The following is a 14,813-nucleotide window of genomic DNA, read 5'->3' on the forward strand; positions in this document are numbered from 1 at the left end:
GTTTAATTTTAGTTCATCAAAGCATAATTTTAGTTCACTAGACTCATATTAAGTTTACTTCAATACTCATCATAATCTCAAAGTTTAGTTCACAGAATTCAAATTTAGTTCATCTAAATTAGTTCATTTGGATTCAAGGTTTTAGTTCACGCAAATCTAGTTCACCAAGTTCAATTTTAGTTCATCAAATCATAATTTCAGTTCACTTTAATACTCATCATAATCTCAAAGTTTAGTTCAAATTCAGTTCATCTAAATTAGTTCATCTGGATTCAAGTTTTTAGTTCATGCAAATCGAATTCATTTCATGATTTCTGTATTGAAAAATCAGGCCAATTGTTTTTATTTTAGTGAACTTTTTTTAAAAAAACAAAATTTTACATTGATAATTCAGTTCACCAAGTCCAAATTCGGTTCATCATATCATAATTCTAGTTCACTACATTCACATTCAGTTCACCACAATTCTCATCATAATCTTAAAGTTTAGTTCACTAAAAAACACTATCTAATTCAGTTCATTAAAATATGTTCACCTAGATTCAAGTTTTTAATTCACCCAAATCTAGTTCAACGAGTTAAAATTTAGTTCATCAAATCATAATTTTAGTTCACTAGATTCGTATTCAGTTCAATTCGATACTCATCGTAATCTCAAAGTTTAGTTCACAGAATTCAAATTCAGTTCATCCAAATTAGTTCATCTGGATTCATGTTTTTAGTTCACACAAATCTAGCTCACTGAGTTCAAATTTTGGGGGTCATCAAATCACAAGTCTAGTTCACTATACTCATATTTAGTTCATTTCAATACTCATCATAATCTCAAAGTTTAGTTCACATAATTCAAATTCAGTTCATCTAAATTAGTTCACCTGGATTCAAGCTTTTAGTTCACGCAAATCTAGTTCACCAAGTTCAATTTTAGTTCATCAAATCATAATTTTAGTTCACTAGACTCATATTTAGTTCACTTTAATACTCATCATAATCTCAAAGTTTAGTTCACAGAATTCAAATTCAGTTCATCTAAATTAGTTCACCTGGATTCAAGTTTTTAGTTCACGCAAATCTAGTTCACCAAGTTCAATTTTAGTTCATCAAATCATAATTTTAGTTCACTAGACTCATATTTACTTCACTTCAATACTCATCATAATCTCAAAGTTTAGTTCACAAAATTCAAATTCAGTTCATCTAAATTAGTTCACCTGGATTCAATTTTTTAGTTCACGCAAATCTAGTTCACCAAGTTTAATTTTAGTTCATCAAAGCATAATTTTAGTTCACTAGACTCATATTAAGTTTACTTCAATACTCATCATAATCTCAAAGTTTAGTTCACAGAATTCAAATTTAGTTCATCTAAATTAGTTCATTTGGATTCAAGGTTTTAGTTCACGCAAATCTAGTTCACCAAGTTCAATTTTAGTTCATCAAATCATAATTTCAGTTCACTTTAATACTCATCATAATCTCAAAGTTTAGTTCAAATTCAGTTCATCTAAATTAGTTCATCTGGATTCAAGTTTTTAGTTCATGCAAATCGAATTCATTTCATGATTTCTGTATTGAAAAATCAGGCCAATTGTTTTTATTTTAGTGAACTTTTTTTAAAAAAACAAAATTTTACATTGATAATTCAGTTCACCAAGTCCAAATTCGGTTCATCATATCATAATTCTAGTTCACTACATTCACATTCAGTTCACCACAATTCTCATCATAATCTTAAAGTTTAGTTCACTAAAAAACACTATCTAATTCAGTTCATTAAAATATGTTCACCTAGATTCAAGTTTTTAATTCACCCAAATCTAGTTCAACGAGTTAAAATTTAGTTCATCAAATCATAATTTTAGTTCACTAGATTCGTATTCAGTTCAATTCGATACTCATCGTAATCTCAAAGTTTAGTTCACAGAATTCAAATTCAGTTCATCCAAATTAGTTCATCTGGATTCATGTTTTTAGTTCACACAAATCTAGCTCACTGAGTTCAAATTTTGGGGGTCATCAAATCACAAGTCTAGTTCACTATACTCATATTTAGTTCATTTCAATACTCATCATAATCTCAAAGTTTAGTTCACATAATTCAAATTCAGTTCATCTAAATTAGTTCACCTGGATTCAAGCTTTTAGTTCACGCAAATCTAGTTCACCAAGTTCAATTTTAGTTCATCAAATCATAATTTTAGTTCACTAGACTCATATTTAGTTCACTTTAATACTCATCATAATCTCAAAGTTTAGTTCACAGAATTCAAATTCAGTTCATCTAAATTAGTTCACCTGGATTCAAGTTTTTAGTTCACGCAAATCTAGTTCACCAAGTTCAATTTTAGTTCATCAAATCATAATTTTAGTTCACTAGACTCATATTTACTTCACTTCAATACTCATCATAATCTCAAAGTTTAGTTCACAAAATTCAAATTCAGTTCATCTAAATTAGTTCACCTGGATTCAATTTTTTAGTTCACGCAAATCTAGTTCACCAAGTTTAATTTTAGTTCATCAAAGCATAATTTTAGTTCACTAGACTCATATTAAGTTTACTTCAATACTCATCATAATCTCAAAGTTTAGTTCACAGAATTCAAATTTAGTTCATCTAAATTAGTTCATTTGGATTCAAGGTTTTAGTTCACGCAAATCTAGTTCACCAAGTTCAATTTTAGTTCATCAAATCATAATTTCAGTTCACTTTAATACTCATCATAATCTCAAAGTTTAGTTCAAATTCAGTTCATCTAAATTAGTTCATCTGGATTCAAGTTTTTAGTTCATGCAAATCGAATTCATTTCATGATTTCTGTATTGAAAAATCAGGCCAATTGTTTTTATTTTAGTGAACTTTTTTTAAAAAAACAAAATTTTACATTGATAATTCAGTTCACCAAGTCCAAATTCGGTTCATCATATCATAATTCTAGTTCACTACATTCACATTCAGTTCACCACAATTCTCATCATAATCTTAAAGTTTAGTTCACTAAAAAACACTATCTAATTCAGTTCATTAAAATATGTTCACCTAGATTCAAGTTTTTAATTCACCCAAATCTAGTTCAACGAGTTAAAATTTAGTTCATCAAATCATAATTTTAGTTCACTAGATTCGTATTCAGTTCAATTCGATACTCATCGTAATCTCAAAGTTTAGTTCACAGAATTCAAATTCAGTTCATCCAAATTAGTTCATCTGGATTCATGTTTTTAGTTCACACAAATCTAGCTCACTGAGTTCAAATTTTGGGGGTCATCAAATCACAAGTCTAGTTCACTATACTCATATTTAGTTCATTTCAATACTCATCATAATCTCAAAGTTTAGTTCACATAATTCAAATTCAGTTCATCTAAATTAGTTCACCTGGATTCAAGCTTTTAGTTCACGCAAATCTAGTTCACCAAGTTCAATTTTAGTTCATCAAATCATAATTTTAGTTCACTAGACTCATATTTAGTTCACTTTAATACTCATCATAATCTCAAAGTTTAGTTCACAGAATTCAAATTCAGTTCATCTAAATTAGTTCACCTGGATTCAAGTTTTTAGTTCACGCAAATCTAGTTCACCAAGTTCAATTTTAGTTCATCAAATCATAATTTTAGTTCACTAGACTCATATTTACTTCACTTCAATACTCATCATAATCTCAAAGTTTAGTTCACAAAATTCAAATTCAGTTCATCTAAATTAGTTCACCTGGATTCAATTTTTTAGTTCACGCAAATCTAGTTCACCAAGTTTAATTTTAGTTCATCAAAGCATAATTTTAGTTCACTAGACTCATATTAAGTTTACTTCAATACTCATCATAATCTCAAAGTTTAGTTCACAGAATTCAAATTTAGTTCATCTAAATTAGTTCATTTGGATTCAAGGTTTTAGTTCACGCAAATCTAGTTCACCAAGTTCAATTTTAGTTCATCAAATCATAATTTCAGTTCACTTTAATACTCATCATAATCTCAAAGTTTAGTTCAAATTCAGTTCATCTAAATTAGTTCATCTGGATTCAAGTTTTTAGTTCATGCAAATCGAATTCATTTCATGATTTCTGTATTGAAAAATCAGGCCAATTGTTTTTATTTTAGTGAACTTTTTTTAAAAAAACAAAATTTTACATTGATAATTCAGTTCACCAAGTCCAAATTCGGTTCATCATATCATAATTCTAGTTCACTACATTCACATTCAGTTCACCACAATTCTCATCATAATCTTAAAGTTTAGTTCACTAAAAAACACTATCTAATTCAGTTCATTAAAATATGTTCACCTAGATTCAAGTTTTTAATTCACCCAAATCTAGTTCAACGAGTTAAAATTTAGTTCATCAAATCATAATTTTAGTTCACTAGATTCGTATTCAGTTCAATTCGATACTCATCGTAATCTCAAAGTTTAGTTCACAGAATTCAAATTCAGTTCATCCAAATTAGTTCATCTGGATTCATGTTTTTAGTTCACACAAATCTAGCTCACTGAGTTCAAATTTTGGGGGTCATCAAATCACAAGTCTAGTTCACTATACTCATATTTAGTTCATTTCAATACTCATCATAATCTCAAAGTTTAGTTCACATAATTCAAATTCAGTTCATCTAAATTAGTTCACCTGGATTCAAGCTTTTAGTTCACGCAAATCTAGTTCACCAAGTTCAATTTTAGTTCATCAAATCATAATTTTAGTTCACTAGACTCATATTTAGTTCACTTCAATACTCATCATAATCTCAAAGTTTAGTTCACAGAATTCAAATTCAGTTCATCTAAATTAGTTCACCTGGATTCAAGTTTTTAGTTCACGCAAATCTAGTTCACCAAGTTCAATTTTAGTTCATCAAATCATAATTTTAGTTCACTAGACTCATATTTACTTCACTTCAATACTCATCATAATCTCAAAGTTTAGTTCACAAAATTCAAATTCAGTTCATCTAAATTAGTTCACCTGGATTCAATTTTTTAGTTCACGCAAATCTAGTTCACCAAGTTTAATTTTAGTTCATCAAAGCATAATTTTAGTTCACTAGACTCATATTAAGTTTACTTCAATACTCATCATAATCTCAAAGTTTAGTTCACAGAATTCAAATTCAGTTCATCTAAATTATTTCATTTGGATTCAAGGTTTTAGTTCACGCAAATCTAGTTCACCAAGTTCAATTTTAGTTCATCAAATCATAATTTCAGTTCACTTCAATACTCATCATAATCTCAAAGTTTAGTTCACAGAATTCAAATTCAGTTCATCTAAATTAGTTCATCTGGATTCAAGTTTTTAGTTCATGCAAATCGAATTCATTTCATGATTTCTGTATTGAAACATCAGGACAATTGTTTTTATTTTAGTGAACTTTTTTTAAAAAAACAAAATTTTACATTGATAATTCAGTTCACCAAGTTCAAATTCGGTTCATCATATCATAATTTTAGTTCACTAGACTCATATTTAGATCTCTGGATTCAAGTTTTTAGTTCACGCAAATCTAATTCAATTCATGATCTCTGTATTGAAAAACCAGCCCAGCGAAAGACAATTGTTCTTCGTTTTTTAGTACTTATTCAACATTTTTGAAGTGTGTTTTTGAAGTCTGTTTTTCTTATATATATATATATGTGTGTGTGTGTGTGTGTGTATTTATAGAATATATTAAAGTATAAAGAAAAGTACAAAAATAACAAAAAATGAGAACAGAAAATAGAATGAAAAAAAAACAGATAGTTGTTTCCCGCGCGCCTGAAACACCAGCCCCATTGGCCCAGCCAGCGCATGGGAACTTAAGCCCTTATTTTTCGACTTGCTTTTCCTATATTTTTGTTTCCCATTTTTACTTTATTTTAAATGTATTGTACTGAAAATTCTGTAAAAAAGATTAATACCACATTTAAGAGATGCTTAATTTGTATAAAAATATTTCTGATGTACATAGAAAAAAATACAACGTGTATGAAAAGAACTAGATACCAAAACTTGTATTAAAATTTTTAAACCTGTATAGCAAAATGTTCCTAATGTATACATAATGTGTGCACGGTGTATGAAAAAAAAGAATCATCAAAAAGTTTGTTTTGAAATAAGTTAATCATATATTGTAAAATGTTGAACGCGTATATAAAAAAACGTTTATATGTACTTTAATAATGTACGAAGTGTATTAAAAAGCTAGTCATCAAAACATGTATTTTATAATAATTTTAATCATCTATCCGTAAAATGTTAAACGTGTATTAAAAAATGTTCCTAACGTATATAAAAAAGGTACAACGTGTATTAAAAGGATAGAAATCAAAGCATGCATTTAAAAATGTTAATCACAAATTTAAAAAAATTTAAAATTTCATAAAATGTTCCTGATTTATACAAAAAATGCACAATGTGTATGGGAAAATGTAGACATCAAAAGAGTGTTTTTGAAAATGTAATCATATAATGGAAAAATGTTTAACATTTACAAAACAGTTCATGTGTATATAAAAAAATGTATAATCTGTTTGAAAAAGATAGACATCAAAATATGTATTTAAAAAGTCATCTATCGGAAAAATGCTATTTGTATAATTTTTAAATGTATATATAAAAATATACAATGTGGTCGAAAAAAGATAGACATCAAAAAATACTTCACTAAAACTGAATTTTTTATCACTTGAATCCAAACTCAAGTTAATAATACTGGATTAAACTTAAAAAATATGAAAATACATCTTGTTTGAACACAAACTTTTCTTTTTTACTACCCTTTAGTTTGAAAAACAAATATGCACTTGTTCATGTCTCACTATTTTCCTCAATTTTGTTTCTCCGAAAACAAATTTTTCACAAACCAAAATGTATATTCATGTCTAAATTCAACTACCACATCTTGTGTATGAAACAAAAAAGAATAGCTCATACATCACAAATGCAACGAGTAATTTTTTTGTTTCTAAACACAAATAGTGAGGCGTTTACTATTGCTCACACTAATATTTTCAAAAAGCAACAAGAACACCATTTCCAATTACAGCAAGAAATAATGTTTTGTTGAATATATCCCTAAAATAGTCACTATTCTTATATCCAGCACAACAACTTCAACCTGAGAGTATCTCAACAATAACTTTTCTTAATCGTTTTTATGCACTAGTACTCACACGTTAATATTGAATTTTTTTCTCTTTCGCGCAGCACACTTTTGAGCTTCAATTTCTAAACGAGGCTTCATTCTATTCCCTTTGTTGTCAGACTTGTTCTTTTTAACAGCAGGATCTTTCAGGCCCTTGTCACTATTTCTGTTTGTTTCATTCTCATTTGCTTTTTGGTTCCCTTCTATTTCTTCTCTCCCAGCAAGATACTTGTTATGGACAGTCTTGACTGCATCTAATAATTCTTGACAATACCCAGAATCATGACTAATGTCCGAACATACCTCACCAACAGTATTCATTACTATTGCATATCGCACGGCATTGTGTGACTGGTCTTCGCTTTGTGCACCAAGAAGATCAATCTTGTGCTTCCTTAGCTGAATTTCTCTGAATTCTCTTGTCCACCTTGCCACTATATACCTTTCTGGTATCTTGAGGTAATCAAACTGAGTAAACAGTCTCAGAATGTGGTAGCATAAAATTCCATCCCTGTCAAACTTTCCACATTCACAGTCAAACTGCTCAGCAGCTCGGTCTACATGCACAGTGAATATCTCCCTGTCAAATTCTGGGTTCTCATACTCAAAGTTTCTTTTAAGTTCATATATTTTATCTTTCTCAATCTCTCTCACTCCAAAAGCAGTGGCATTCATCATCTCTGTCAGGAACTTGGTGTATATGGCTCTAGTATATATCTCAGCTGCATGCCGTTCAAACTGCTGATATCCCCACATAACAGGAACTTTCTCATTAGACAAGAACCTATCTTTGTTTTCTATATGTATCACACTCTCTTGGAACAATTCATATTGACGGATAAATGTTTCAATTGTGTCTTTCCTCAAAACATAATCCTTAAAGTTAGAGTTGAAACTCTCACTTCTGCTTGTTGATCTAGTGAAAGGACAGAACACTCGTTGGTAGTAAGCAGGAACAAAGTACTGCCTATTCTCCCACATCCGCTTGATGTGAGCATGTTTCGCACAACTGTGCTTCTCCAGCATTTCCTGCCATTTGGTTTCAAACTCCTGTACCGTCAATGACTGCATGATACATTCATCCAGGTCCTTCTCCATGCCTTTCTTCAAATGAAAGTATACTTTCAGATTCTCCCTTGCTTTCCTCCAAACATGCCAAATACAAAATCTGTGCAATGCATCTGGGAACACCTTTGGAACTGCTTTTTTCATAGCAGCATCTTGATCAGTGAGCACAACTCCTGGCTTCTTTCCCCCCATCACTTCAACAAATGTCTCAAATAGCCACTTGAAAGTATCTGCTGTTTCATCTTGCAAAAGAGCCCAGCCAAAGACAATTGTTCTTGAGTGGCCATTAACTCCTATTATTGGCGCAAAAGGCATGTTATATTTGTTCGTGCTGAACGTTGTGTCAAACGAAATAATATCTCCATACAACAGGTAATCCAGCCTCGGCCCTGAATCTGTCCAAAACAAACTAAGGATGGAATTGGAAGAATCTCTCTGTGCTTTGTATACAAAACCAGGCTTATCAACTTGCAACTTCTCAATATATTCCAAAGTGTGTTCTATATCTGTGTTTCTTCTCTTCTCACGGTCATCTTGCTTCAAATTGTCAAGTTTCTTCACATCAAAAGTTATATTCCCAAATTTTCCACCACACAGCTTCCTAAATATGCTCATTATTTTCCTAGGTTTTATTCTGTGTTCCTGCAGCAGCCTGGACAATAACTTCTCAGCATCATTCATACTTCTATGACTAAGGAAGAACTGTGTTAGAGATGGAGAAGAAACCAAATCATGGTTATGCTTCAAATCTTGGGATTGAATGTGCCATTTTCCATCTTCCAAGTAGACTATAACATGCATTTGATAGTTTGTTATTTGAAGAACATTTCTTCTCCTTTTTCTTGCCCCTGTATATGTCGACACAGTCTTCCTGCTCTTGTTGCAAACAAAACATATCTTTCTATTCTTGTGGTTTCTTCCTTTCTTTATTCCGAATCCATTAGTCAGAGCATATACATTAACAAACCTTTTAGCAGCATCCAGAGTACTGAACACCTTCCCAACTTGAGGCACATTTGTCTTCTCTATTTCATCTGGCGTTGGAAACATATACTCTTCTTCTTTCGAAACACTATCATCATCATCCTCATCAGAATCACCACTGCTACTACCAATGTTTTCAAGAGCATTCTCACAAGAAAGTGCATCCTACACATTTTTTTCAAAACAACGTGAGCAATGAAAAACAGAAAGTCTGTATTTTCTCTCAATAACTTTCATGAAGTTACAATAGAAAACATAAAATAACATAGTACAAACCTTATCAGAACCAAGCACCACGCTCATTGCATTGTCATTTTGAATAGAAGATATATTATCTCCTGCTAGTTCAGCATCTTGATTTCCACTTATGACATTAGAAGAAGGACCAGAAACTCCAACACAAACTTGTTGCTGTTGAAAATTTATCTACAATTTTTGGAGCAAAACATGCAATTAAACAACCATGCACATAAAAATATCAGATTATTACGAACAGACTGTTTTTAGTGTTCTTTGATATACCTCTTCAATGTCTTGACCATTTGAACCATCTTGATCTTCTTCATTATCATCTCGCTCAGTGACATCTTCTACAACACATTGTGTAGTAATAACTTCTTGCGTAATTGATTCAAATCTGTCATGAGTGCTAAATTTTTCTTGACTTAACATCAATTCCTGACTAGTTAATACTTCCTAAAATATACAAGCAAGTCTACATTAATTAGATTTAACAAAGACTTCTCAAAAAGCAGGAACTTCACTAAAAAATTGTTGTGCCCACGAACTTGACTTACTAACCTCTGTTTTCTTCTTCATTTCATGATACATTACATATTGGTCAAATTCAAGCATAACATCATCACCCTGCATCAAGCAGAACAAATATATTATCAATAAACTTTCTTTTTCACAACTGTGTATAGAAATAACCTGATTGGGTAATTCGAAATATCAGTGAACAAAACATACAACCTTTTTTTCTCCTAAACTTTTATCAACTTGATCACTCGTAGTTAGCATCTTTGGTTTTTCTTTGCTCTTCACTGGTTTCTTCTTATTTACTGCTCTAGTTCTTCCACTTGAAAGCACCTAACACAAAAACAAAATACCTTTTCAGCAAGCTCAGTGGATACCATATATTCACTTTCTAGGCAGTACACAATTGAATTTAGAAGAACAAGACTTGGTCTTATTAAACTAAACATCATCAGTTTAATCATATTCAGTGCACAATGTTTTACACTCAATTGATTCAAAGGATATATTTATTCAACAATGATTCAGTTATCAGGTTGTTTGAGAACTAATGGTTCATCTGTTTTGTGAAGACAAAGGTTGTTTGAGAATTAGTTTATTTTGGAGACGTAAAACATTTACACACTAGGAAAATCACTAATGGTTCGTCTGTTTTGTCGCCATAAATTAAATTTAATAAAATAACAGCATAGTTTCTTCAATTCCAAATTGACCACATAATAATTAGCTTGTACATAAAAAAGGCAACCACTGTCAGACATGTCCCTTTTTCTCTCAACTTTTTGGTATTCTAGGCACAAGTACTATGAAATCTTGACATATTTGAAGAGCGTTAACAACAGAACCTCCCATAATTAATTGTGCATTCGACCAGATGTTAAATGGTACAACCTCTGTACCAAATTATAAGACGTTTTTGGTAGGCTATTTTAGCATACCAAAAACATCTTGTAATTTGGGACAGAGGTAGTAGGTAACACTGGATGGCAATAATATCACAAATACTTCAAAATACAGGTGCAAGGGTACACTAGTTAACTTCAAACTTGCAGCTTGTACATAAACTTTCTAACAACTAGTCTGGACAAAATTGCTTAATGAAGAGCATGCCATTTCCCCCCACCTAAACGGGCATCAACTTTTGTGGGATGGCAAGACGAAATTTACTGAGAGAAGATGCAGGACACGACGCATGAACCTTCTCCTAGCAATCAAGGAAGTAGCCAGAAGGATAAGAAAAACATGCATAGCATGTGGTTGTCTATCTTGTCAAACTACAGGGTTCAGAGCCCCTGGCGATGCCATATCATACCATCTCAATTCAGAACTCAGATGCATCAGAGAATTCAGCATATAATCTACATAGTCTATATAATCTACATAGTTTCTGTACTGACTCTCTAAAAGAGCAACAACTTCTTATATCTGCACTTTTTATACCTAACATAAGAACATAGCAGATTAAGAAAAGAACCTGGGATCTGGACGATCAGCTTGAAGACCGTAGGTTTTCGATTCCCATGGACGCCAATACTGGTGGAATTGATGTCCTCCCATCCACGCCGGAGAATTCCCCACCGGAAATCTGTGCCGCCGCCGCCGGCGGCTCGGTTGCCGCCATCGGCGCCACCAATTCCACCCCTTCGGGACTGGTCGAGAGAGTCAAGAGGTATCTAGAACAATTCCCCTGTTTTCTTTCGTTCAGAGTCTTTTCCTCCCAAGTCACTTACTTGCGGGCCCTGACTTATCTCCATAGGGACCTAAAATATATTTCAAAGCCGCCGCTAGGTGTTTTTTTCGAAAAGTACTGGCAACGTGGTTAAACAGAGGGTCTTATTTGTCAAAAACAAACCACGGGCAGGAAAATTCCCCATTTCTCTTCCACTCTTTCTTTATCTCTTGCTCCGGCGACTGCCGACTCTCTCATGGATGCCCTGTTGGAAAATTACTCTTCGCCAATATCAACGCAGGTTTGCCCTTTGAAATCTCTTCTCTGTGTCATTCCGTAGCTTCTAGATCGTACCTTTCGCGAAACTACAAACCCTAGGTTGAGCTTTTTTATCCCCAAATGCTTCAGACACGGTAGATCTACTAAATCTTAGGGGTTTCTTGGACTCTACCCACTAGGTTCCTACTGTTGTTTTCGGTCAGATAAATGAATTTATTAACCTAGTGTCAAAATCTTAGCCTACTGCACTGAAACTTTTAAAGATCTACGCCTAGTTCACTCAACCCTGCCATGGAACTGGTTTGGGATGCTCTGCTACATAGCAGTGCAACATGACAGCAGGTGTACAAATTGTTTTGTCGTCTCTGCTCCTCTGGCACAAATAGGAATTGCTCAATCAATATTTTTTAGTTGGTCACAGTTGCTGAAGGAATTGCATTTTTGTTTCAGATGTTATATGACAATTATTTTTGGAAACAACTAGCGTAAGTTTTCATGTATGTAATACAAAAGAGCATGTGCATCACAGCTGACAAACGTGGCCAAACTAGAGCAGCATTTTTGACATTTTGAAATTCTGAATTTTACTTTCAGTACTATCAGTCCTAACAATCAAATGTGATTTAGGCACAACATACTATTTTTACTTCCAGTACAACTTTTTCACATGTAGCGATAATCAAAATGTAGTCTCTATTTGTTATCTCCCCCACCCTACTGTTGTGGTGATGCGCTGTGGCCTTGCAGCTCCATTGCCATGTAAAAACTTTTTAATTATTTGTTCAATATTGAAGCAGAGTTAAAATTTCAAAATCGAATCATAATGGACAAGTCTTGTTGATATAACCTTTGGTCAATATATTCACTATGTTCTTTCTGTCTGTTGATGAGAATGCTTCTTTTTCCTTCTTCTTAACAACGTTGTCTTTTTATATAATTCATTGATAGACTGGTAGACTGGTAGTCATGGCATTACTCTTGCTATAACTTTTGTGTTGTTATGTGCAGATGGGTTCTGTAGATCAAAGTTTCATCAACAAGAGGAGCAACCAGCAGCATCTTGACACTCAATTAAATGAGCATAATGCAGCTAAGAGATTAAAAGTAAGCACAACAATCATATCCCCCAAAACTAAATTTATTCAAACTGCTCTTTTCTCCCCTTAATTTAATTTAACTACTCTGCCACATATTCATGTTTTTCCCAATTCTAATTCATTCATTATGATCAAGTCTATATCTGAACTAAATGAGGAGCAGAAGCTCATAGTTCATAAGCTTGGGTTCGGTTCTTTGCTTCATATATCATGCAACTGTATATTGGATGATATATTTGAATGGTTAGCAATGCAGTTCAACACCACTACTTGCAGCATTGAACTAAGAAATGGTTTCAAGTTCCATTTGACAGAATCAGCTGTAGACAAAATCCTAGGCATTCCATGTGGTGGTTTTCCAATAGAAACAAAGCCTTCAAAACAAACTGTTGATCTCATGAACACATTCCTTGGAACAACAAAAGCAACCCCAGAACACTTGCTATCAATGCTATGTGAAAACATATCTGAAGAAGCTTTCTCTAGGATTTTCATGCTCCTTGTACTTTCCATTCTAATTGCGCCGAATTCAAAGGGACTTCTAAGCCCAAAATACTACAGTGCGTTGGTCAATATTGAGTCAGTTCCAAATTACAATTGGGGCTCTTTACCCTGTCTTTCTTGGTTCATGAGATTGCCAAAATGCAGTCCAGTGTTGGGAAGAAGAGGTCAAACTAGCAGGAGGTTGCAAAGTACTATTAGTGGTAAGGATTTTGTCGGTGTACTAGAGTAGGGGTACCCTAGTATCCCGAACTCGTGCACGGGCAGTCGCAGCATCCCGCTGCAAGGCTTGCCGGGTGACTGCCGAGGTCCTCCGTGGTTCCTTTGGAGCCATTCAAGAACAAAGTATTTAAGCCAAGGAGACAAGACCCCGGCAAGAGGAGCTTGCCGGGAAGGAGACAAGACCCCGGCAAGAGGAGCTTGTCGGGAAGGCCAACCAAGGCATCTCAAGGAACTTGCCGCGGCGCGCCACGCGTCCTGGCAAGGCCCGGTGAGCGGCAAGCTCCCGGACACGACAAGACAACGACCGTGGCAAGGCGCTTGCCGTGGCGAGCCACCACTCCGCGCCCACGATCCAGCGCATCCACCAACGTGTCGCTCTGGGACCCTCCCAGGCGTACGTGGCGGGAGGCTGTGCAGCCAGCGGTGCGCAGTGGCAAGCGGCGCTGACAAGATAACCATCATGGCGAACGGTGGCGTTCCTGGCGGTCCCTTTTTGCACTATTTAGGCGACACAGACGGGCATTTAATTCCTTTGTCCCCTGCCGTCAGGGTTAGGTATGATACACTGTACAAGTAGCTGTACCAACCACCACCTTTCCATTTTTACCCTTGCCTATGTTGCCACCTGTCGGTGACCCCTTGAGCATATAAAAGGAGGCCCATGCGCAACGTAGAAGAGGGGGACACTCATTCACGCTCGGTCTCGCTAGCTGCTGGTGTGTACTGTAGCACTCTGCGCTCCCGAGCAAGAATGCAATACAAACCACAAAGCAGGAGTAGGGTTTTACGCATCCGTGCGGCCCGAACCTGGGTAAACTGCTCGTGTGCTTCGCCTCGATCTGCTCTTTGCGCGATCTCCGCCCCCGCCGAACCGAAAGGGACCCGGTCCGCCAAGTCCCATAGGTGCTCGTGGATCAGTTTCCCCGGCATCTTTGGCGCGCCAGGTAGGGGGCGTCAAGGTTGTGTGAACCAGATCCGGCGTTCGCACGAGCTAGATTTTCATCATCTTCATCAACATGCCACCGAAGAAGAAGGCTTCGGAGGCGGCTGCTCTGTCCGCGCCGAACCCACCACCACCGGAGCAAACGGCTAGTGGGGTAGACGCCGGC

General features: G+C 34.6%; 1 protein-coding gene across 1 annotated transcript; it reads right to left on the reverse strand.

The window, feature by feature from the left end:
* Positions 1–7,149: 7,149 nt before the first annotated feature.
* Positions 7,150–9,480, reverse strand: LOC147966640 (protein FAR1-RELATED SEQUENCE 5-like). The gene is made up of 2 exons (XM_087530899.1): positions 9,454–9,480; positions 7,150–9,342 (listed from the first exon to the last, which is right to left on the reverse strand). The coding sequence occupies exons 1-2, from the start codon at positions 9,478–9,480 to the stop codon at positions 7,150–7,152; spliced, it is 2,220 nt and encodes a 739-aa protein (XP_087387025.1).
* Positions 9,481–14,813: the final 5,333 nt, after the last annotated feature.

Source organism: Triticum urartu, chromosome 6A (assembly GCF_056163025.1).
Source record: "Triticum urartu cultivar PI428250 chromosome 6A, HENAU_Tu73, whole genome shotgun sequence".
NCBI classification, from domain to species: domain Eukaryota; kingdom Viridiplantae; phylum Streptophyta; class Magnoliopsida; order Poales; family Poaceae; genus Triticum; species Triticum urartu.

Coding starts and splice junctions, on each gene's coding strand:
- LOC147966640 (XM_087530899.1), bottom strand. CDS start 9,480: ATGAGCGTGGTGCTTGGTTCTGATAAG. Junction 9,343..9,453: donor TGGTGCTTGGTTCTGATAAG/GTTTGTACTATG, acceptor AAAAATGTGTAG/GATGCACTTTCTTGTGAGAA.